At 45.9% G+C, this 23,562-nt stretch overlaps 8 protein-coding genes across 8 annotated transcripts; 2 read left to right on the top strand and 6 right to left on the bottom strand.

Annotated features, from left to right (window-relative positions):
• Positions 1-1,857: 1,857 nt before the first annotated feature.
• Positions 1,858-3,470, bottom strand: GL218_06624 (NADP-specific glutamate dehydrogenase; the record flags this gene model as incomplete). The annotated part of the gene is made up of 5 exons (XM_033583348.1): positions 1,858-2,630; positions 2,695-2,955; positions 3,012-3,061; positions 3,138-3,363; positions 3,425-3,470. 5 exons carry the CDS (start codon positions 3,468-3,470, stop codon positions 1,858-1,860), a joined length of 1,356 nt encoding a protein of 451 aa, XP_033433349.1.
• Positions 3,471-7,164: 3,694 nt separating this feature from the next.
• GL218_06623 (DNA polymerase delta catalytic subunit) lies at positions 7,165-10,582 on the bottom strand (the record flags this gene model as incomplete). Its single annotated transcript, XM_033583347.1, has 3 exons — positions 7,165-7,906; positions 7,964-9,777; positions 9,827-10,582. 3 exons carry the CDS (start codon positions 10,580-10,582, stop codon positions 7,165-7,167), a joined length of 3,312 nt encoding a protein of 1,103 aa, XP_033433575.1.
• Positions 10,583-11,180: 598 nt separating this feature from the next.
• On the bottom strand, positions 11,181-12,661 carry GL218_06622 (CAAX prenyl protease 1; the record flags this gene model as incomplete). The annotated part of the gene is made up of 3 exons (XM_033583346.1): positions 11,181-11,609; positions 11,662-12,588; positions 12,644-12,661. 3 exons carry the CDS (start codon positions 12,659-12,661, stop codon positions 11,181-11,183), a joined length of 1,374 nt encoding a protein of 457 aa, XP_033433351.1.
• A 508-nt stretch (positions 12,662-13,169) lies between these two features.
• Positions 13,170-13,617, bottom strand: GL218_06621 (uncharacterized protein; the record flags this gene model as incomplete). The annotated part of the gene is made up of 4 exons (XM_033583345.1): positions 13,170-13,241; positions 13,296-13,426; positions 13,492-13,504; positions 13,582-13,617. The coding sequence occupies 4 exons, from the start codon at positions 13,615-13,617 to the stop codon at positions 13,170-13,172; spliced, it is 252 nt and encodes an 83-aa protein (XP_033433353.1).
• A 444-nt stretch (positions 13,618-14,061) lies between these two features.
• Positions 14,062-14,505, top strand: GL218_06620 (60S ribosomal protein L38; the record flags this gene model as incomplete). Its single annotated transcript, XM_033583344.1, has 4 exons — positions 14,062-14,091; positions 14,153-14,186; positions 14,262-14,390; positions 14,450-14,505. 4 exons carry the CDS (start codon positions 14,062-14,064, stop codon positions 14,503-14,505), a joined length of 249 nt encoding a protein of 82 aa, XP_033433352.1.
• A 299-nt stretch (positions 14,506-14,804) lies between these two features.
• On the bottom strand, positions 14,805-15,470 carry GL218_06619 (uncharacterized protein; the record flags this gene model as incomplete). Its single annotated transcript, XM_033583343.1, has 1 exon — positions 14,805-15,470. One exon carries the CDS (start codon positions 15,468-15,470, stop codon positions 14,805-14,807), a length of 666 nt encoding a protein of 221 aa, XP_033433585.1.
• A 1,198-nt stretch (positions 15,471-16,668) lies between these two features.
• Positions 16,669-17,196, top strand: GL218_06618 (uncharacterized protein; the record flags this gene model as incomplete). The annotated part of the gene is made up of 1 exon (XM_033583342.1): positions 16,669-17,196. The coding sequence occupies one exon, from the start codon at positions 16,669-16,671 to the stop codon at positions 17,194-17,196; it is 528 nt and encodes a 175-aa protein (XP_033433586.1).
• A 2,269-nt stretch (positions 17,197-19,465) lies between these two features.
• GL218_06617 (uncharacterized protein) lies at positions 19,466-20,372 on the bottom strand (the record flags this gene model as incomplete). The annotated part of the gene is made up of 2 exons (XM_033583341.1): positions 19,466-20,088; positions 20,147-20,372. 2 exons carry the CDS (start codon positions 20,370-20,372, stop codon positions 19,466-19,468), a joined length of 849 nt encoding a protein of 282 aa, XP_033433581.1.
• Between the last annotated feature and the right edge of the window lie 3,190 nt (positions 20,373-23,562).

Here is a 23,562-nt window from a genome sequence, read left to right as displayed (position 1 = left end):
GCTGAAGATACCTAATGCACACCTTTGAAGCCCGGGTATTGGGTACCTGGTGAGTAAGAAGAAAAGGGGCGATGCCGGTCTTCCGCTAAAGGTCAGGGACCCGAGATCCAGGTTGATTTAGATTGCGAGTGAGATTTCTCGCATGGCAGCCCTGAGGAACACACAAATCCCCACTCCTCCAACCGGTTCGCCTTGCCTTGTCTTACCTCGTCCAGAACCCCGGGATCCTTCTTCTCGCCACCCGTATGTGTATGTATGTATGAGCCACCACCAACATACATTAACTGCACAGCATCGGTATCTAAACATCTAATCCAGATATGGCGATGCGGCTTGATCACGCGGATTTGCATATATATATCATCTGATTCCTGGTCTGTCTATCTGGCCTCCCCCGGCCACATAGGCGACCTAGTCTCGGTAGGTGATAGGAGGTAGACAGACGTAGTAATTCTCCATGAGCCGAAGGAGCTGGGAGGTAGTGATATGGTAGTAGTAGGAATAGGATCACATTCGGCACCGGGGTCCGCCACAGCGCTATATACCGACGAATTATACAAGATAGTAGCAATGCCGGATGCCTCGACGTCGTCGGGTATAGCCCATGTCACATCACATCTATAGCTATCGAATACCCGGGTTACTACTATCCTCCATCTCCAAAGCACATAGGCTAGGACTTAATCCCATTAACACGCTCATTCGCCCCCGTAAACCCCCTTTCCTTTCCATCCGGGTTCATCATTCATTCACTCATACCTTAGGTACATAAATGCACTCACTCCTATCTAGATACCTGTCTCCAACTCCACAGGCCGGCCATATATCGTGACCTAGCGCATATCTCTTATCACAGGCAAAGAAGACAAAAGAAATAAGTGTAGGTAGATAGCTAGGCTGCTAGGTTAGTTGAAAACAAAGTCCTAAATACCACCACCTCATCCAGCGGGAACCCAAACAGCGCCCCATCCTATCCCGCCGTAGCATTGCATCGGAACTTAACTCGTCCAATGGCAGTATGTAGATTCAAGTTTCTTATATGCACCTTCGCTGCATGCATATATCATAATACATAGAGATAGAAAAGCGTAGGTATAGGAAGGGAGGTAGTATTCTCATCGCTAAACGTGGAGAGTCGACAAAAATACTACATAGGTAGAGATGCACATACCTAACGATGATCGTCATTCATCCGGTCCCATTTCAGGCCTCCTTCAGCAGCCATATACATACCTACATAGTAGCAGCTGTAGGACTTTTGTGTGTAAAACATCATTCGACATCTACTCCAACACACATCGTCTTTCTTCACCTCTGTAACCAATCTAGGTACCTAGTTGGAGTAATTTTAGTCGAATACGAGAACCAACAGCTCGCTTGTTCATAAAGAAATAAAAATAAAAATAAAAATAAAAAGTTCATTTCGTTTCGTTTCGTTTCAATGTCCTACATACGATCCCTAATGCCCAGCTCTCCGAGCGCCCTATTCGCCCGAGAAAGGCACAGCTATTCCTTGGTAATCATATCATACATTATATCGTAACCCGCCAGCTAGCCAGCCAGTCAGCCAGTTATCAATCCATCTGGCTATCTGCTCTACGCCACGCCAAGTTTCCCATGTCCGCACCTAGGTAAGGCATTCATTTATTCCTTCCTCGACAACGCAATGCGATCCGCCGGTTCTGAACGGCCCCCTGCATGCATGGAGACATGACATGGTGGCAGCCCCCAATCGCGAATCCAACGATAGACGAGCGACTCACCCGTCGAGACGTGAATCCTTCGACGTGATGGGCGAACCATAACCGCCCGGCTCCTCCAACTAATATGTCGTGCCTGACAGCCACGTCAGGCAGTTCACCACCAGTCGCCCTGGTCGTGCATGGCCTGGACGACCTTGAGGAAACCGGCAATGTTGCCTCCAGCGACTAAGCTAGGTAGCTCGCCCTCCTTGGCCTCGACGTACTTGTTAGCATTCTCGATGCTCTGGTCGAAGATGCCCTTCATGATCTGAGCAAGGCGCTCGTCGACACGCTCCTCCGTCCAGTTGAAACGACTGCTGTTCTGTGCCATCTCAAGACCGGAAACCGCCACACCGCCTGCATTGGACGCTTTGCCCGGCGCATACCAGATAGCGTTGTTGCCCTTCTCTTTTCGAACGGCCTCGAACACGTCGATCGCCTCCTGCGTGCAGCCCATGTTGGAACCTTCAGCGACGAACTGAGCGCCGTTCTTGACTAGTGTCTCGGCCTCCTCTCTGTTAACTTCGTTCTGCGTCGCACATGGAAGCGCGATGTCCACCTTGCCGACGTGCACCCAGGGGCGCGCGCCTTCGATGTACTTGAATTGCGACTTGCCGCTGAACTCGGTGATAGGCTTGCGGTCGAGCTTGATGGTTGCGATCTCGTTGACGTGCTCGGGGGTAAAGTGCGCGTCGCCCTCGGCAATCAAGGCGCCCTTTGAGTCGGACAGAGACACAACTGTGGCACCAAGCTCAATACACTTCAGAGCAGCGTATTGGGCAACGTTTCCGGATCCAGAGATGGCAACGCGCTTCCCCTTGAAGCTGCCCTTTCCGGCGTACTTGAGCATGTGCTCGACATAATAGACGAGACCGTAACCAGTAGCCTCTGTTCAAAAATCGTTAGCTTGGTATGTCCTTCTAAGCAACTCGACGGTAGTGTCGGCACTTACCTGGTCGGATCAAGCTACCACCCCAAGAGAGACCCTTGCCGGTGAGAACACCTTCCCACTTGTTCCTCTCCTTGCGGTATGTGCCGAACATGTAGCCAACTTCTCGGCCACCGACGCCAATATCACCAGCGGGAACGTCAGTCTCAGCGCCGATGTGCTGGCAGAGCCTTCGCATGAACGCTTCGCAGAATCTTCGAATCTCATTGTCACTCTTGCCCTTGGGGTCAAAGTCTGCACCTCCTTTTCCACCACCCATGTTCACTAAGAAGATCAACATTAGTAATGCTCGGTTTTCTCTGTCGCGAGCGTAAACTTACATCCTGTCAAGGCATTCTTGAAGATCTGTTCGAATCCGAGGAACTTCAGACTATTAGGCACGCATGTTAGTATGACCGGTTCGGTTGAAGTTGACTATTGCCGTTTTAGGTAAGAGGTCTTCTCACATCGACAAGTTGACGGTAGGGTGGAATCGCAGGCCACCCTTGTACGGGCCAAGAGCGGAGTTGAACTGGACGCGGTACCCGCGGTTCACTTGCAGGTTACCCTTGTCATCTTCCCAGACGACTCTGAATTGGATAATACGCTCTGGGATAGAAACGACGCTCAACGCAGTTCTGTACTCGGGATGCTTCTGGAACAGCGAGCTCTCCTCAAGGGTGGCCACAAGCTCTGTCTTTCGTGTTAGTCTAGGTCGGCACCCACCAGCCGTGTTATTTTAGGTTTTTTTTACCTTTGTAGGCCTGTTCAAACTCGGGCTCAGCGGCAAGATGAGACATGGTTACGATGTTAGACTTTAAGTCTGGGTATAAATTTTTGAGAGAAGGGGGGTATCAGCGGAATTGGGTATCTTAAACTGTGTCTAGCACGATGCTAATATAAATGAATAGGAAATACGCCTCCCGTGAACAAGTCGTCAGAAGTGCAAACTTTATTTTTCTACTTTCAAAGAGTCAAGAAAACATCAGAATGGAGGGAGGAGAAGCATTATATGGACCTCCCGCTCGAGCAAGACAAGACCGAAAGACACCGTCATCGGTGCTCCTCTAGACTAAAGGGTTAAGTGGTGAATATGCCGATCAAGGGTTTGACTACACGTTGCCATTGTGTAAAGGTGGCCCTTGATACCTGAGACACACCAGGTAACCCAAGCCTTGTCCTGGATGACTACAATCTTTCACTAATGGAAGAAGGTAAGATTGTATGTAGCCTCACCTGTCTGGGGAGAAAGGTGTGGGGGGCCTAGGCCACAGAGAACGATTCCGGCTGAGTTTTTCTTTTTTACCTTCATATTATTATGGCCTTGCCCCTGTCTGACTGAGGCAATTGTTGACCCGTTGGATGAGATCAAGGTATATGCCTCAATCTAGTCAACGCAGATCCATGTCCTGGAGATTATACCCAACTTCTCTAAGTCCAGAGCGTTGTCGGCGAGAACCAAGGGCTTCTCACTCCTTGGTTCTCGCTGATGTTCGGGGCTAAGTAACGTTCTGAGTATTATGTATGGTACCGTAGACTAATTTCCGGGGGCCGAGTGGTCATCTTCACCACAAATTGCTAGGTCAGCTACATAATGATGACGGGGCTATATTTTTTGATGCCCGCATAATTTTTCGTTAGCGAAAAACAGAAAACACCGTAAACCACCGTAGCACATGCTCTTTGATGTCAAGTTGCGCATGCGAGCAGCAGAGCGGTGACGGAGTTCGTGGCGGCTACTACGAAACCATGTGGTTCCTCTGTGGGGGAAATGTGTGAACTATGAGCTGAATCGTAAGCCTGGGAGAGAATCAACCAACCATAGAGTCTGGTTCTGCTGCCCTACGGCAGGGTAGGGATCAGACCCGGAGAAGCGAAGAAGTTTAAGCTTCGCCACAGATTTGCGGCATCTTATCAGAGGACGATGATTCGTCGGTTGAGTTTGCAACGACAACAATATTCACGTCAATTCAATCTTCGGCTGACAGATGGGATTAGATCTCCACGGTTGAAATCTGTCTAATATGGAATCCTCCAGCCGCCGTTCGCGGAACGACCCTGCCAAGGGCTTGGGACGACTAGGAATGAGATGTAAAGACAGGGAACGACAGAGCGGACCCTGCAAGACATGCATCTCGCGGAAATTTCGATCCAGTAGCATCTCGCCAATGCATATATATTGCGTAATAGCTACCAAAGTTGAGCCAACTAGTCTCGAAAAGTTATTTGACCGACATGTTCCGCGACCGGAGTAATTCGGATCAGGCTCTGTCTAATTTTATAGTGAGCATCGCTACGAAAACTAACCGCGAGCGAAGCTCATACGACTTTTAAGTTACGAGCATATGGAATCGTATCTCTCTAGGCAGCCAAGAAGTCGAGTGTTTGTTCGAGACCTTGAGAAGAACTCCTCACTCTCGATACCGGTATTTGTGCTGGTTAACTTGTTAGACCATGCCTTCAACAAAGCCCGAGGATTGAAACGTTACTAGTATAAACGTTACTAGCATGCTAGCATATACCAAGACTGATATAAACCTCCACGGCGGGAACTTGTGGTTTTTCTTCTACTTACTCCTCGGATACTTGTCCTCGGCCAACTTATTCTGCGAATTATTGCAGTGACGGTTGCTAGAGCTAGGCTGACAATTTTCGCAACACTATCTTACAAAGGTAGCGTGCTACTATATGTACGACGTGATATCCTTCGCGATTCTACAAAGCATGATCATATTGTCGATGGAGTTGATAATTCGAGGATAAGAGAATGTTGTATTGGGGAAAGTTTTGAACGAGGCTCATTGACACCGATCTAAAGAACTCTACACAACGTTCATCGCACCTTCCCCGGAGGTAGCTAAAAGGTAGCTTCCATATGTCTGCATAATGTGTGGTTATGATGTAAGCCACTACTGGATTATATTTTCATAATTTATAACTATCGAGTGACTTCCGAACTTAATCAAAATGCTACCAAGACGACTGGAAACTCAACCTGATGACAGGAGATTATTCATGAACAAATCGATATGACTTCAACACCGGCATTACTCTTATCCAAGTTGCGTCAAATGCTAATATATGTTTAGTGCGAACAAGTCTGTCGTTTTCGAGTATTCTTTATGACATTGATTATATGACTTCAATGCCGAAGACTTATAGGAACCAGCAATAAACTTGATAGAACCTAATACGCTACAAGACCAATAGGCTCCGTCTAATAACACTCAACTAACCAACCTCAAAACCATACCAGTAAAGAAAACACAGCCATCTAAAATCACCGCTCAAAAGCAACCACATCCATCCTACTATACCTAATAACCCGCCATCCTCGCATCAGCAGAAACACAACACGCCCTCAAAGACATATCTCACTTCCCACCGTTCTTTCTACCCCTCCCACCCCCATCATCCCCATCATCCCCAAAGCCTCCCGAGATATGTCTCAGATTCTCAAACGCCGCCCTGAACTCCTGGCTAGTCGGCGACATATTCTTCATGTAGTGGAGCTGCCGCCCAAGCATATGCATCTGACGGGAAGTCCTAATGCAGGTTTTTTTCAACGAGTCGCTGTAGCATTGGGAGTTAGTCAGTTAGTTAGTTAGATGAGAACCGCACTGAGGTAGGGAGAAGGAAGGAAAGAAGACTTGCGCTGCTACTATGGCTTGTGCAACACGCTTCTCCCGTTGAACGTCGGCTTCTGCTCGGATTGCTTCCCGCCTCTCGTTCTGGTAGTGGGATGCGACGTTGAGGGCCGTGAGGAGACACACCTGGTAAAAATATACGCGTTAGAACCGTGCGATGGTGATACTTATTGAATTTATTATTTATAATGTCACTTACCCCGGCGATGAGCACCTTCTCGCTTGTCTTGGTCGCCATTTTGATCTACGTGGGCTAGTTGGAATTGAAGTAACAAGCGTGTGTAGTATTAAGACTAGCAAGAATGCTTTGAAAGATGCCCGTAAAAGAATAAGATAGCGAATATAGTGATAGAGGTGTGTTATTTTAGTTAACTTATAAGTATTGATTTTGTCCTGGATGATGGATTGACTATATTGCAAATACTGTCAAAAAGGAACATTCAGCAAGAAAGTAGAAACTAGATCATATAAATATTACAAGATTAAGCCAAAGTATTTAGCACCTGACTATATGTTCCACGTAGAAGGAACTTACTTCAACTCAGGGGAAGTCAGATCCTCTCGGCCAGACATCTAAGTACATCGTAGTCTTGATAACAAAATGTCATTGCCATGATCAAGCATTGCCAAAGCCCCTGTAAATAGCATAACTCTAATACAATTATAACGTTAATAGGTATATGGTATCTTCTTTCCATGGCGCTCGAGTCTGCTAAGCACTATTATATATCACTTCGCCATCCATAAATATAAAACCATCGACCCGGACTCCATACAATCGTATAACCTTGACATAACGCCGATTTCTCCCGGGCCCGTGGATGCCTTTGATTCTAATATCTTATCATTACCATATAGCAGATTGGTCAAAATCGAACCGCTTCAACTCTTTGCTCCCGTCTTCCACATCCTTCTTCGCCTTCATGCGCATGTAGAAGATGGGGCAGTCCTTGCTACTGCAGATGACCTCCCCGTGCATACTACCCTGACATCGCTGGCATTGTGTCCATAGTCGTCCAAACCGGACCTCCAGATCGGATACCTTGTCCAATGTCTTTTTGTACAGCTCCCCCACGCGCGGCGCACAGTCTGAGCAGACAGCACCACCACTTTCTTCCTTGCTCATGAGTGGCTTCTTGCAACCCATACATGTCATAGTCTTCTTTGCAAACTTCATGAGACCGCCTACCGTTGGTGCTGCAACTGATACGGAACGGGTATGATCACCAGTGAGGAGTGATTTCGACTTTGTCTCTCCAAGGATAGGGTCAAAGATACGACCAAGCGGCTTGGCTAACTGGTTGTCGAGGTAATATCTTGTATCGATAGGCACGTTGTTTTCTAGAACGAAGATCGGATCTTCTGACTTCTCGAAATTCCTCGCTCCACTTGCGCCTTTTACCATAACGTATGCTACTCGATCACCTAACCCTGGCGCGGAACCGGCATCTCGTTTCTTCATGCGATGCGCAAGTTCAACGTGGGCTTGCTTCGCATCATAGCTTTCTTTGGTGAGAGCCTTCGTAATCACAAGCTTAGACATATCTATCTTGTTCTGTAGTAGATCCGCGATTGTATCTTTGACGTAGCTGCAGGGCCGGTTAGTATGATAAGATTTATAAATAAATTTAAGGAAGGAGATATACTCTTGGGCTCCCTGGACGTCCTGGTCGATCAGGATCATCCTCAGAACTTTCTCAATAACGGTCTGTACTAGCAGACAGTTATCTCTCCTAACAGTCTCGATACCTTTGGTATCCATCTTGTCAAACTTATCGGGTCTCGTCCAGAAAAGACCCGCATATCGCTTTTTGTTGATTAACAAGTACGGGAAGTAGACCTTTTCGAACTCTAGCTTAATTGGTTTCACAAATTTTGATGACACATAATTCGCTGCCTCTTCGCCCAGCTTCATCGCTTCGGCTAGGTCCTTCGTCCCGAATTTAACCATGACGGAATCCGTATCACCATAGATGACTTGGGCGTCATGAGAGTATCCATTTGCGATACTGTACTTCTTTTCCACTTCAGCCTTGGTTTTTTCAATCATTTGTCGACCAAAACTTGTGGTACTACTGGCGATTTCGAGACAGGGGAGTTTACCAGTTGTAGCACCTGTAAGACCGTAAACACTGTTGGCGCTGATTTTCAACGCGAGCTGACGACCATTCAAGACGGCCTTCTTGAAAGGGTCAGTCTCGATGGCTAATTCTCTTTTAGCCTGCTTTCTTGCTGAGAGGAGTTCCTCGAGAATCTGGGCAAGAAGACCCTTTCGTTGCTTAGCAGTGACGAACATATCACCGTTGGGCGTAACGATATAGTCCTCATCTTTCTTGAGGCTAAACTTCTCTACTGCTCTCTTGTTCACAAGAGTTGTGTAGCAAAGATTATGCGCTTGCATAATACTTGGATATAGTGACGCAAAATCGAGAGTTGCGATAGGCACGTCATAGTAACCTCGAGTAGGCTCGATGACTGTAGCGCCTTCGTACTGATCATCCGAGTTTTCTGATTTCATATTTGGAATCACAAGCTTTTGTTCAAGAGCCTTCCGGAACAGCTGGCTCATGAATTTGACCTGTTGTCCACGAGAGAGGAGGAAATTGAACGGAACTCCTGTGACTCTGGCCATTTCTGTATAGTTCGCAAGACAGGAGAGTTTGTCCATTAATCGTTGAGGTAAATAGGCATCCTTTAAACAGTATAGCGCTAGACGACGTCTGGACTCCGGTGTACCGTTAAATAGTTCGGTAATCATCGTGTAGTGTACATCTTCTTTTTGTTCTCCGAGGAAATGAGAACACACTGAATTGAGAGTATAACTTCTGAGATGATGATCTCTCTGAATCAATTGTAGGAGATCAAGCTGCAATCGACCATTCGTGTTTGTGGTCTTCGTATCCCGATTTCCCATTTGCTTACTTGAGAGATTCGTCTTTTTAGAGAAGGTTTTTACACTATGCAGACGAGTCCAGTAGTCGAAACCATGGATCTTGAGGTGGTCGGCACGATCAAGTAGATATGGAAAATCGAAATTGGCAATATTGTAGCCAGTGATCAAATCAGGGTCGACTTTGTCAAGGAACCGCTTCCAAGCCATAAGCATGTCTGATTCCCTCTCGTAATCTAGGATCTGGGTTGCTACTATAGGACTTGTCCGGTCCAAGCAGAATACATTCCGAATAAAAGGTTTGCTCTCTCCATAACGAGTTACGACGTTCGCAATCTGGATTACTGGGTCTTGGTTCGCCTCCGGGAAGATGCCTTTTCGTCCGGCACATTCGATATCGAAGGACAGAATCCGGAGAGGTGCCATTTTAGACCACTCCCCTTTCGGTTCGTGGGAGATTAGGTCTCGGTAGCTAATCTCGGCTTCAATTTGGCAGCTCGATTGCCGCTGGCCCTCTGGTATTAAATGATATGACTTAGCGGGCGCTTCTACCCAAGACATACCGGGAATCTGTAACGATCAGTACGCCTCCTTTACGTGATTATCATAAATTGCGTACCTTGCAGTCAACCATAAATCGTAAAACGTATTGTAGGTTATCAAACGTCATTATACCCCCTTCAACTCCTTTCCACATTCCTCTCCAGTTTGCTTCGTTCTTCTCGAAGGCCGAGCGCACTCTCGGGATATGCTTTGGGTCTGTAACCGTGATCTTGATATATGGACTTTGCGTGTTGCCCTGGAAGCCGTATATATTCTCTCGCAGGACAATTTGGCAAGAATGTATGACAGGTTGAAGTTGGGATAGCTGACTCTCAAGGTATGCTTTGAAATATTCGCAATCATGGGGCGCAAAGGAGACGGGGGCAGCGACATAGAGGTAGTGCTTGAAATCTGTAACGTGCATCATTACGGAGTGGCCATCCTCAGTCACACCGAAGAGCTTGATAGTAGTCTTTCCGCCATGTAAAGTACCTTCTTCGGCTTCTATTTGTTGGAAGGTGAGGCTGTCCCGAGTAGGGTCGAAGTTCACAACGGGAGGACGTTCCCATGCTTGGTCCTTTTCTGAATTGGACTGCTTAAGCTCTGAAATATCTTGGCTTAACTTCTCGAGAACTTCTGACTCGAATGTACTTTTCGGCTGGGTTGATGTTAATTTTGAGCCAGGGCCCTGCTGAGAACTGTTGAGGCGCGATGCCGGGGAGGATAAGAGTGGTTCGAGACGGGGCTTTTTTGCGTTGGGGTTTGATTGGAAATTTGGACGATTTGAAGTGTCCCCAAGGGCACGCTTCTGAGGTAGGAATTTAGTAGCCATGGCTATGTCTTTCGAGGACAGACTCGATGGGAAATAGAGAGAGGGCAATCAGAACATCAGAAATACTATTTGAAGTGCCACCGAAAAATGATGATAATAATGGTATGGAGGTAGTGTAGTAAAGCACAAGTCATCTGTTAAGTTTAAGTGGTTTTTAGAAAAGCGCGTCGCGTTCAGAAGATAGCAAGGGTCTTTGGCGGGGCGTACGCGTTAAATCGTCACGTCACTAGGTACCGCTCCGCTTATCACGGGGCATTTGATTGGCTAGTGGTGCATTTGGTTTATATGCGCGTATGCGTACCGAAAAGGTACTTTCTTTAATGCGATTCTTTGATGCGACTATCTTAGGTTTAGGTAGCTGAAGATGACATAGAATGTTTGTTTATTATTTATTATATTGATATAACCAATGTAAAGGGTATATACTATGACATTGTCATATACAACTTATGAGCAACACTTTTAAGAATCCGTATAACTAGTTCAAATACGTAAGGGTAAGGCAAGACAGTATTTCACATTGAGCCAAGTATGACTGTCTATATGATTGGTCTCTAGTATACACTTTTCACGGTATGAAGATCTAAGCTGGTAAGATCTACAGTTCCCGTCCACTGGCCTTCTCAACAACATCCTCGTCTTCCTTTTTCTCTTCGACCACCTTTCCGGTGGGGTTCCACTCCAGCGCCTTCAGTCTCTCCGAAAGGATGGGGTGGGAGAAATGGTAGCTCGCATACAACGAGTCTGCATCCATCGTACTAAGATTCTGGATCTGCAGCTTGATGAGAGACGAAGCTAGCTCAGCCTGGTAACCCAGGTTACGAGCAAAGGCATCGGCCTGGAATTCAAATCGTCGGCTCATGATGTTCATCAGTAACTTAATCACAAGGTCCATTGGTGCCAATGCGTCCGAGAATAGAATGAATCCGATGATAATAGGGTGCTCCTTGATGAAACCGAAGTCGGCATACAAGGAGTTGTTGTTGACGAAGACCGAGAACAAGCTGAAGATATAGAACACGTTAATCTGTCGATTGTTAGTATGCTTGGTGTATTTTAGTTGGAATTTTTGAACAAACCTGAGAGATACCAAAAAGCCTAGTAGTGTGACCAAGACTCCAATGGCCGAGTTCGTGGGCTAGAACGGCAACAACCTCCTCTGAGCTGCTCTTCTCAATCAATGTGTCGTAGATGACGATGTGCTTCTTCCACGGAAGTCCGAAGAAATAAGCATTGCTATGCGCGCTGCGTTTGCTTCCATCGATGACGAACAATTCATGGAGAGGGAAATTCAGTTTCTTGGCCAGTGCCTCAGTCTCAGTCTTCAATTTGCCTTCCTCTAGAGGGGACAGTTTATTGAACAGAGGTAGGATGAAGATTGGGTAGACCGTGATCATGAAAACCTGAAGAACAGCAGTGAAGAGCCAGAGATACGTGACAAACTGAGTACCCGTCTTCTTTACGATGGCAAGGAATCCGGCAAGAACAGGAGGCGCAATGACGAAAGCAAGCAAGTTTGACTTGAGCATATCAGTGATGAACAGTTTGGGCGTCTGCTTGTTAAAACCGAACTTTTCTTCCAAGACGAACGTATGGTAGATGTTGGCAGGGAGTGATAGAGCTTGCTGGATCAGGATAAACGTGAGGACAAAAACAATTGAGTGCGATATCTCGCCGCTAAACCGAGCGGGAGCGAAACGGAGGAGGCCACCAGTCCATGTCCATAGTTTTGGGAGAACATCAAAGTGAATGAATGCAATATTCTGGATTTGACCCCAGAGACCTTTTACGAAACCAAACTTTGCTTTAGCGCGACCATATTCCTGACTTTTATCGTAGACATCCTGGGCAACTTCTTTCTCAAGAACCTTGGGGGGCTTCGTCTTCTTTAAGACTCCGTACTGGCGTAGTGATAAGAATTCTTCGAAGAGATACTGAGCGACAGAAAAACCGATGATGAGCTTCTTCCACGGGAAGAGGGGTCGGTCTAAGAACCTTGCTAGGCGCTAATTATACAATGTTAGCAATTTTCTAGTTATAAAAAAGGGTTATAGAGATTACCTGAAGGATATCCATCATGCCGATATTAGAAGGTTCGGTGATGATGGGAACATTAAGTCTCAGACTAGCTGAAGGAAAGACCTATAATTGTAGGCAGGTAAGCTCGTAAGCTGTCATCGAGAAACTGTGTCAGGTTAGACGTCAATGTGGCTAGTATATGTGGTACAAGGGTACAAGCTATGGCACAGCTTTTTGCACCGCCTCATAGACGATCTAGGTACCTTCCCTAGGTACCTACCTAATCAACTTCAATTTTAGAAAACAAAGATGAACATATCAATACAATCACATTTATTGTCCAGGACAATATTCATAAGGAATACAATTTCAAGCCTACCTAATTACATATGTACCTAATGCATGTAAAAAAAAAGACCAACGGCAGAAAAACTCCTAATTCGTAGAGAAACCTCATGCTTCCTTTTATTCTTCTTCAATGCTTAGACGGCACTTTCGGCTTTTTAAGTGCTCTTATACTAGACCGGAGTAGGCCGCTAGTATTTCAAATGACTGCTAACAATTCGTCTTATCTCATATTTGCCTTAACCCTCTCTAAAAGTTGCTCTCGGGTATCTCCTTTCTGGGGATGCAGGTTGCGCTAGACGTAGTTAGCTAACGGAGTAGGTTAAGTAGAATATGGGGACATTCTTACGGCCGCAAGCCATCTTCTGAGTTCCTCCCGCGTCCAAGTCTCGGGGTCTCCCTTCGGATCATCCTGAGAAGGGAATATACTCCCGCCAGCCAACGACCAAGCGAGGGCGGCTGTAACGAGCCCGGAGAAGGCTTTGATATAAGCACTCATCAGTATGGCGAGGATGCAATAATTTATATGTACTTAGCAGATGTACCTAGTACAGCGTTCTGCTCGCATCGAGTTAGTTAGAATTAATACCCTTAGTTACCAATACTAGACTGATAGATGATGTTGGGGGTTATACCTTGGATTTCATGGCATTATCAAGAAGAGTAGGCATGATTGGCAATTCAGATGGAACTTATATACATAAAATGAATAAGTAGGAGGTCGTATTCCGAATCACCAATATCTAAATTCAGTAATCAGGCAACTCTGTCCTGTTCAGATCATGGTTCTTTTCGTTGAAGGACCAATAGCTGTATCTATGAGTCTTCAGCTTGTGATAGTGGAAGCTAACGCCACGTCATCAGCCACGTACGGTATTAGTGGAAAGCCTCATCCTTCATTAGGTACATATGGACCGTGCGCATAGCTGCTAACCTTATCTCTTATCAATTAATACAAGAACCCTCCCCACTATCAATTATCAATTATCAATATTGGGAAATCGCTTAGAACCCTGTCACGGAATTTCGCCCACACAATTTCGCAACACCGGCAGAAAAGTCAACTTCTCGATTCCTACCTCTATCAACATCGATTCCGCCATCACACCGTCAAAATGCCTCAGGAAATCGCCGATATCAAGAAGGTATATTTACGAATATAAGACTCTGTTTAATTGAATTTTAGCTAACAATTGAGTTATTTAGTTCATCGAGATCTGCCGGCGGGAAGACGCCAAGTGTACGTGACGAGATAATGAATAGAAGATGGTTGTTTTAGTTTTAGTGCTAGTTCTAACAAGTTCCCTTTTTATAGCCGCCCGGATCAAGAAGAGCAAGAAGTCGTCGCAGACCAAGTTCAAGGTCCGATGCTCCAAGCACCTTTACACCCTAATCCTTAAGGATTCCGACAAGGCCGAGAAGCTAAAGCAGAGCTTACCCCCGAGTACGCATTGACTCCTCGCAAACTAAAGCTTCGAATAATCACTAACATTATAACCATAGACCTACAAATCAAGGAGGTTCCTAAGAAGAACAGGAAGGGCAAGCACACAGCATAAGTTCTGACCACGCGTCCGGGGAAAGGAAAACTACCAATCGCAACTGGGGAAGTCTCAGGGTGATGGACGGATAGGCGTCTACGAACGCGGTCATCGAGGACCAATGGGGAGTGATGCATATGCTCTTGTAGCTGGGCTGGTATTTTCATGAGGCGGCGTCTAAGGATACCTTCCGAATTGATGTTTCTCGAGCACGATAACGCTTGTAGACAATTCACAACAATTGCACAAAATCCCGCGATCAGGGCCATTATTTTCAAACAGCAAAAGAGAACTTCTTATTGTGTGCTTAATCATGTCTACAGGATTCTTTCGTAATGCTTCAAGTCAGTACCCTGCGCAAGGGACAAGAGTGCTGCTGAGAACTGAGGGAAGTCTTTTCCTCCTGCGAATTCAATATGCTTCTCGACACTTGGCCACGAACATGACAGGATAAACTGCTCTAAGTTCTCGTCTTCCTTTTCGATGCGCCACCCGGACTTAATTAGTGGTGTATATCCCTCCAATAGGTGCTTATTCTCAGTCCAAGCCTGCTCAAACGCCTTACGTTTCTCAGCCGGGACGGTCACAGCACTTAAGCTAACGATAGGACTCTTCAACAAGGAGATATCGCCGTTCGGTCCCGATGCGTCGAAGAACTCGGCGTTTTCGAGATGAGAAACAACCGTCTTCTCTAGCGTGAAGTGCTCCTTGAGAGCAGGATAGACGGTCTTGTTCTCGGTGGAAGCTAGCCAAAGCCCATGCTGAGAGACGGATTCCCAGTGCGCCGTGAGGAGGGTGACAGATGGATCTTCGATTTGCCGGAAGAGACCTACACCACGGGCTTCTCTGTCCTTAGGTAAGGTCGAGGTGTTGCGGGCGCACCAGTCATCCAGGACGACTAGGGCTTGGTTCATGGCCTTCTTGGCGTCGTCTCCGGCGGGCCCGTGGGCAGCTGTAAACCATGCTAACTCTGTGACCGTCATGATGACTTATTGATGATATGGTAATGAGATATAAAATTGAACTGATAAATGACTTTTACCTCGTAAAAGGATGAAGAGGTAAGTTGATGACAAACGAGGTTATATAGTATTCTTAGTGTTAGGCCGCGTTGCAGAGAGTTACCTTACCTACCCTACACCGCATTTACCAAATCAAGGACCTAACCTAGTCGGGTCCGTTATGTGTGGGTAATTCCAGGCCGGATTTTAATCAACCTAGAAGAAGCCTTAGGTTAAGTCCAATTATAGTGATCATTGTCGCAATGGTTTTCATATATCAGGTTTATACGTGCAAAACTTCCTGTCACGAATAAACTCGTATGCCGCAGTGGCAATTATGTCAGTTGACGTTCATTTCATATGAAGTTCAAGTTAGAAATCAATGCATCGTGGACCGTTATTTTATGTTTTTATGGATCGCGATTCTTATTAGTTGCCTATCAAGTAGCTATTTCCCCATCGTGTTGCCAAGTCTAAACAACTTCAGTCTATACGAAAATGGTCATATAACACAACAGGGGACAACGCACCATTCTAACAACCAATAAATCTTTATCAACCTAAATCTAAATAGAAACCAACCTGTTCATCTCTCGTTTTTTAAAAATTATGAAAAATAATGGGTAATAATTTCAAAGGGTTGCAAGTGCTACAACAGTCTTCTAGGTTAGTGGTTTTTAAACATTATTTTATCTTTAATAGCGTTGTTAGGCCGTTACTTTCTAAAGAAAGCATGCTTAAGCCTTAATTATTGAGAAGAACGATGTTAATATAGGAAGCTTCCTATATAAAATTAGGAATCTTGACATTCTAGGACCCCTATTCTCCGGATAGCAACTCATGATATCATCCTCGGATTTTATAATTCAGACAGCCTTTCGCCTATCATTACTACGTGTCCGGAATGAGATACCGACGGAAATATTTCTTCTATTTAATTATATCCAAGTACCGTGTGTGCTCGCGTATCATACTATGCAGAGTTGCACTGCCACTTGGAATGGCAGATATGTAGGCTGATTCTGCATATTAATGATATTTGGTGGTATTTATCTCAGCCACCCCCCCCTTTAAAACTCTGGCCATCTGACTATGCTCCGGTCCATACTTTATGTTCACTCATCTACCTAGCTTTAAAGTCCAGCAATGAGAAATTGAGTCTATAAAGTGCTACGGAGTGATGGGAGACCCCTTAGGAGCAGTCGGCTCTATTGTGGGCATTGCCGCTTTTGGCCTTAAGTTCGCAACGACGCTACAAACATACATCGAGGCTGTAGCTGATGCGGAAGAAAGCTTACGGGAGATTGCTCTAGATGTCAGTGAAACAGCGTCCGCTCTAAAACAACTCGAAGACTACATGAAACCCGATCAGAGTGGTCAAACAATTGCGAATGATTCGGGAGTGGAAGACGTTGCACGACTCGCATCGCAGTGCGAGAAAGTTTATACTGTCATCATCTATATTATCGCTAAGGCTGTCGGCGTGCCAAAGGACGACAATGGCAAAGTAACCCTTGATGCATTAGATTTACACAGCTTAGATGCCCCAAGTCGAATGCGGAAGCTCATATGGCCCTTACGAGAATATCGTATTAGAAAGCATCGTGAAGAGCTAAGATGGTTAAAATTTAGCCTACTTTTTCGACTGGGACTCATGGAGCTTGCAAAGAACAAAAAGATGTTCGTATTGCATATAACCTTGTCTTGACTATTGCTGATTTTCTGTACACAGGGGCCCAGCCAGATCCCCCGATGCATATGAGAGGGAGTTAGCCTTGCATGCCAAGGTGGAAAAACTCCATGCTCAAATGGAAGCATATATCAACAAGATAATCTCCCGAAGAAGTGAAAAGAATAAGACTAGAAGAAAATCCTCGGCTGAGTCTTCTTCCTCGAGTAGTATAGGTAAAGTCACATATCGAAGATCGAGCTCTAGGCGAGGACAATCCATTGCCAAAACCAGCGATCATAGCTATACGAGATCCCTATCTAGCGTAGAGGACGCTGATAGAAAGGGGAAGAAACCTTCTTCATTTGGTGGAATTATCGATAATGATTCAAAGATTACGCCTCCAACACATGCTCCAGATGTAATGTAAAATAGCCCACCAACGTCATGTTGCCGTGTAGACTAATATATATAGCGACGGTACTCCGAAAGCACCAGTCGGGCTTCCTGGTAATTCAGTAGTTGAAAACAATAAGGATCCAGAAAATCATACCGACTATCCCAAGCAAACCGAACCCTTTCCACGAATTACAGCCCAGGAAATGCCCGGTGCGAACTCTACAGCTTCTCAAACTCAAACACATCCCCAAATAGACGCCCAAGATTCTCCGGCCAACGCAGACACCAGTCAGCCAGTGGATTGCCCAAGGTCAACAAATGCCAGTAATGATGAGAGGGAAACTCCGCACGATCACACAATAGAATACCCCGGGGGCACGGAAAGATATACGCCCGAACCATCCCGAGGAATCTTTGGCGCTCTTCTGTGGACATCGAACTTATTCAGGAAACGATATAAGCTCGTCCACGACTGGAAGAGCCAGGAGATCGAGGGCTACCTTGTCGAAAGTGACACCGGTACCATCCGCAAGCTTCCCTTCAACCGCCAGGAGCTGATAAACCAAATAACACGCATCACCAAGTCAAAACAGGGTAGCGTGTTGAAACAGTATGCATCACTCACTTCTGCCCAGCGAGAGAGCGTAGATCGGGTGATAGCAGAAGCGAGCCGTTCAAGTCATCGCATGAGGTCCTGCGTGGCAATAGACCAGCAGCTCGGGCGGGGCCAGAGGCAATCTCATATTACCGCATTTTTCTCGCTGTCTGCCGCCCAGCTAGTCCATGTCAAGTTCGGCGCAAACTATTTTCAGTTTGCGTTTGAACTATGTCGTACATGGGAGGTAAGATGTTCTCCCAGTCATCTACTTATTACTACCATAGACAAGTTGAGAAGTGCTCACTTATTTATTTATATTAGGGCATCAACGGACTCATTAGACAGGTCGTATGCAATATAAATACTATTAATTCTCCCTTGATACAAGGCATGTACGAGCTTAGGGGCCTTGACGACAAAGTTATCTCACGTGAGATGTGGTGTACCACTGTCCATCCTGGCCTCGTTGTGTTTATAGCCATCTTCGAGCCTCAAGTGTCGCATAATAAGGCATCCCATGGCGCGACTCAGTCCGATCAGGATATGAGGCTTCAACACATAGTACAAAATTGTTGTTTGGCGGTTGATCACATAATGCTAAGTTCGCGTCCGGGGGTTGATCACAGAATACTGAGATGGATTAAGCATATGTTTTCCCGTCGCTCTAAGCACGACCAAGAGCCACTTGAAGGAGCGTCTGAAATTCATACGCTGTCAGAGTCGTCGCAGGCCGACAGCATCGGGAGCATTGAGCACTCCCAGCCAGGTGATGTAGGGACTGAAGAGACGGAAGAAAATAAAAATGAGAGGGGAGAGATCGAGAGAGAAGAGGAAGACGACGAAGAAGACGTCGACATCATTAACTTCGAGGAAGAAGAAATGAATGCAAGACTTGGATTAGGCGTCCAGTTGGGCATGTGGACCACCGTGTTTGACACCGCGGAGAATAACAAAGATGGCCAGGACGGATCCTAACTTAAGAACTTGAGTTTTGCTTTCCGGGGCAGCGTAACAGGTACTACGGCCATTGTCATACAATCTTACTATTAGAACTCGAGTCCGTAGAATAAATCTGTAACAATGCATATGTATTCAATATATATACTCACATGCCTAACGCAAACGCATGTGCACAAGGGCTATCTACAATTTTTCAGAAGCGAAGAGATCCATCCCTCAACTAGGAGGTGCGGCCGACAGTATGTATAAAAACCCATTCCCATTTTCTAGCCACGGCATTAATAAGCTATCACATGATTCTTCCCGAGAAACCACAAGCTCGCACGACCTAGGTCATAAAGGAAATGGAGCTTAGAAGGCGAAGTACATGATTCCGCTGGCGATAACGAGAGCCGCCACGCTGGCACCGAGACGAGCCTCGGCGCGGGCACCGGCGCCAGGGGCAACGGGAGTAGCGGTCGCGCTGCCGGAGGGGGCGCTAGAGGGGTAGCCCTCGGGGACGGAAGAAGGTCCAGTAGGGACCTGACCACCGGAAGACGGGCCAGTGGGAGCAGGGGTGCTGGATCCGGGAGGAACGGGGGTAGTAGGGCCACCAGTGCCGGTGGGAACGGTAGGGTAGCCAGTTCCCGAAGACACCGGGGGGGCCGGGGAAGAGGAAGAAGGCGGGGCGGCGGTCTCCGAGCTGGAGGGAGACTCGGTAGGGTAACCGCCGCTAGAGCTAGAGCTCGGGGCCTCAGTGGAGCTAGAAGGAGACTCTGTGGGGTAACCACCGCTAGAGCTGGAGCTGGAGCTCGGGGCTTCGGTGGAGCTAGTCTCCTCAGAAGAAGAAGACGGCGACGGCGCCGTTGGGTAGCCGGAAGAAGAGCTGCTGGTGGGTTCAGGGGTAGGCTCAGGGGTGGAGGAGCTAGTAGTGGGCTCAGTTGGGCCAGAGGCGACGTCGGCGCAGAAGGTGTCGATGCCCTTCATGACACTGCCTGTATTCGGTATTAATTTTCCATTATTCTCTTTCATATTATATATAAGTAGACATACCATAGTCGGTTGCGGAGCAATCCCTTCGCAGGCAGATCTCACCGTCACGCTTGACGGTGTAGACGGAGGCGCAGATGCAAGTGTTGTCACCCTCATCGCAAGTGGTGTGCTTGTCGACGGTCTCAGTGATACACGGGGGTCCGCAGGCTGGGACGTAGTCAGCTACGTTGATGGCAGCGGCGACGGCCGCAAGAGCCGGAAGAACGAGCACGCGAAGAGGTGCCATTATTAAGTAACTGGTAGGTTTTGTTGGGTATATTATTCCTTAGGATAAGTAGCGAGCGAAAGTTGTCGAAGCGAGCGTGTTTATAATTCGAAAAACCCTTTTCCTGATATTTACAGGTGAATCACCTTTGCTACCTCAGTATACAGTTGAATATGTTAAATTACAGTTGAGAAACTAGGTGGATGGGAGGAGGGTTGTTTTATAGATGGGAATCGGGATATGTGCACTTTCTTAGAAGGTCGGTAGAAGATGGGGCTGATCTACGTTCGGCGATAATGTACCTTACGGTATAAGGTATAAGTATAGATGATCGACAACGGGACGTAAATAGAGATTGCTCATGACAGGCCTAATTGCCCGAAACTTCAAACTAACCCATGTTCCTTTTCGCCTGCCGGTGCGGTACGAAGAGGCACATGGGAAGTAAAGCTTGTACTATTGTAATAGGTTTAATGTTGTAATGGGGAGATCATGGAATTTGGAGAAAGCCACATTCTTCCCTTCTTCCCTTCTTCCCCCTTAAATTGGTTAGATTGGACAAGATAGAGTTACGTACCCAAGTATACACCAGGTATAATCCAGGAAGGTAGGTGCAGCTTCAACTATGAGTGGTCGAAGTTACAGGGCTTTTAGCAACCAGGCAACTTAGCAAGTCACACCAACTAGAATTAATGACCACTTAATGCGCGGTTGCGTTGTTCACATTAAAGTTTTTTTCGCCCCTGCCGTCCCTGCATTTAGACGATAGAGCCAACCACAGCCCGTATATGACCCGACGTGAGCCAAAATACCTTGTTTCAACATCCCGATCTGGCAGGTGGAGTGCTTGAAACGCACCGAAGGAACAGCCCATACCTTACTCTATTGGCCTAGTGTAACGTGCCATCGTTTACCCCGGACTCACTATTTTTTACTTCTTTTCACTATTTTATCTGAATTTGTACTACCGCTTCATCAATACGGTACCCTCCTGAACCCTCCTAACCTCCTTCGCCTGCTCCATCTACACAGGGAGGAAGCGGGAGGAGTCAACGCCTCCTTATTGGTCCCAGAATAGCAATTTGCGCGCCGCAGACTAACAGAATAAATTCTCTACATAGTCCACTTCAAATACACAACGGAAGAAAGTGACGATCTTTTCTATTGTCAGCTTGTCTCCTTCACGTCTGTTGGATTTGGTTCCCATGTAGGATTATAACTTCTTTCATCCCTCAACTTTTTTTGCATTTATCTGTGTTGCTAGTTATTAACCAGAAAGCCAACAAATTCAGCCATGTGAAAGTATCGTATTCCTAGCTTAGCTCTGAATCAAATCGTGGCTGTTTAGGCTTGGCTCGCATTGTGACAGCCTGTTGGAGTGGTAAAAAGTAACGCATTGCGCCGCAGCCACATATATATATCCACTCGTATACTAACATATTTATATTGTTGTTATAATGGTCAGGTCTTGGTGGAGGTTACATCCGTGCGCCTTCATGCCTCGTAAAATAGACCAACTGATCTTTTTAACAATTCCTAAGCGGCTGGCCAAGAGTATAATAATGTTATAGTCTATACCTCGTATACGACGTCATTTGACTAGCATAATCATAAATAGAAGCCGTCGTAAAAAAATATGTTGCTAACGACGAGAAATGCTATCCTTCTAGAAAAATTACGAGCAAGGACTTGGAGGTACAAACGTTACATGGCTACCTAGCAATGGGCGTGAGGCCAAATCGGGCACCAAAGCAGCAATAACGTTAGGTAATTATCCGCTCCATAAAGAAAATCAACTTTGCCATAGGTCTAGTTCTACCATGGATCGTTCCCAACGACCTGTATGTACGACCACATACCGAATATTGTCTTGGCGGGAACAATTCGCCTTTCAAAAGCGGGGGAAAGGTCGTGATGGTGATCTGTTGGTGAGATTTACTGAGAAGACGACAGAAACGGCAATGAACCCATGCCATCGCCTGGGTGGTCTCACCCTCGGGTCATGTGAAGTGGCCAGTGACGCAGCGATGTACTATTTCGGCCACAAGTAGTAAGGTGATCTACAAAATAACTTCCAGAGGACCAGATAGAATATAGGAAATTAAAAAGTCATATCGTCGATCATCACTCTGACAACTCTCAAGTGAACTGCCTACCTAACTATGGACGTGTCGCCACATAAGTCGGTGAATATTCTAAGAGCCATGCGAGGTCTCAGGCATATTTAGGGCTAGTTCGTATTCTATGTACTCATCCGTCAAATAAGATATATATCTTGCGAGGTAGCCCCGTCTTCTTCCAACCCTATGGCAAAAGTTCATTTCTTCCGTACTATAATCCGTCTTCCCGCAGTCCGTAAACGTTTTGTTATATCTTTGAATAAAACCAATGAGCTACAAGACAAACTTGTCTATCCAGGTACATGTATGAAAGCTCACTTACCATTAGTGGATATTATGTAGTTTTTTAGATAGAATTAGGTACACTCGACGATAAACTACTTAATTTCACAATGGTGAGATTAACATAACGATCATAATCGAAATGGCCTGAAAAGTTTTAACCCGTGGTGTCTTCTAAGGGATGATGGGGTTAGCAGTATCATCATTAGGAATGCTTGTAAGGATACGAGTAGGGGGTTAAAATATAACGTAGTCTTTGTATGAGTGGCTATCAACCTATCTAAGACTAGACTACTAATAGTGGAGAGTATTTCACTTTAGGCACTCCAATGGTCGAGGGAGTCTAAATATACCACTTTTCGAGATAGGATGAAGAGCCGCATGAAATAAAGGGGTTCCTCAGTTCCAAAACACGAATTAAATGATACGACACAACATAAGACGGGCCTCGGCAATAGCATAAGAAATACCATAAAAACATGGCACCTTAACTAATCTGAATTCTCTACGAGATTCTCATAAAACGGAAAGAAAAATCTATAGGTAGTATGTACCTCTTAGGATAATAGGCATGAGTGAGGAGGGGGCAAAAAGAAAAAGGGAAACAATGCGATTATAGCGTAAAGACTCAATATTATAGATGGATGATATTATAAAGTAGCTCATAGAGAGGTAGCCAGACTTTGCTATATTTTATGTCTTGATAGAAGAATTATTAAAAAAAAAATTATAGCGCCTACTTATTATCAAGTAGTCACAGATAATACACCTGTTATACAGAGCATATATAGCGGTCAACACCATTATAC

This window comes from Daldinia childiae, assembly GCF_008694065.1.
Source record: "Daldinia childiae strain JS-1345 chromosome Unknown Scaffold7, whole genome shotgun sequence".
Classification (NCBI taxonomy): Eukaryota; Fungi; Ascomycota; class Sordariomycetes; order Xylariales; family Hypoxylaceae; genus Daldinia; species Daldinia childiae.
This window is presented reverse-complemented; position numbering and strand designations above follow the sequence as displayed.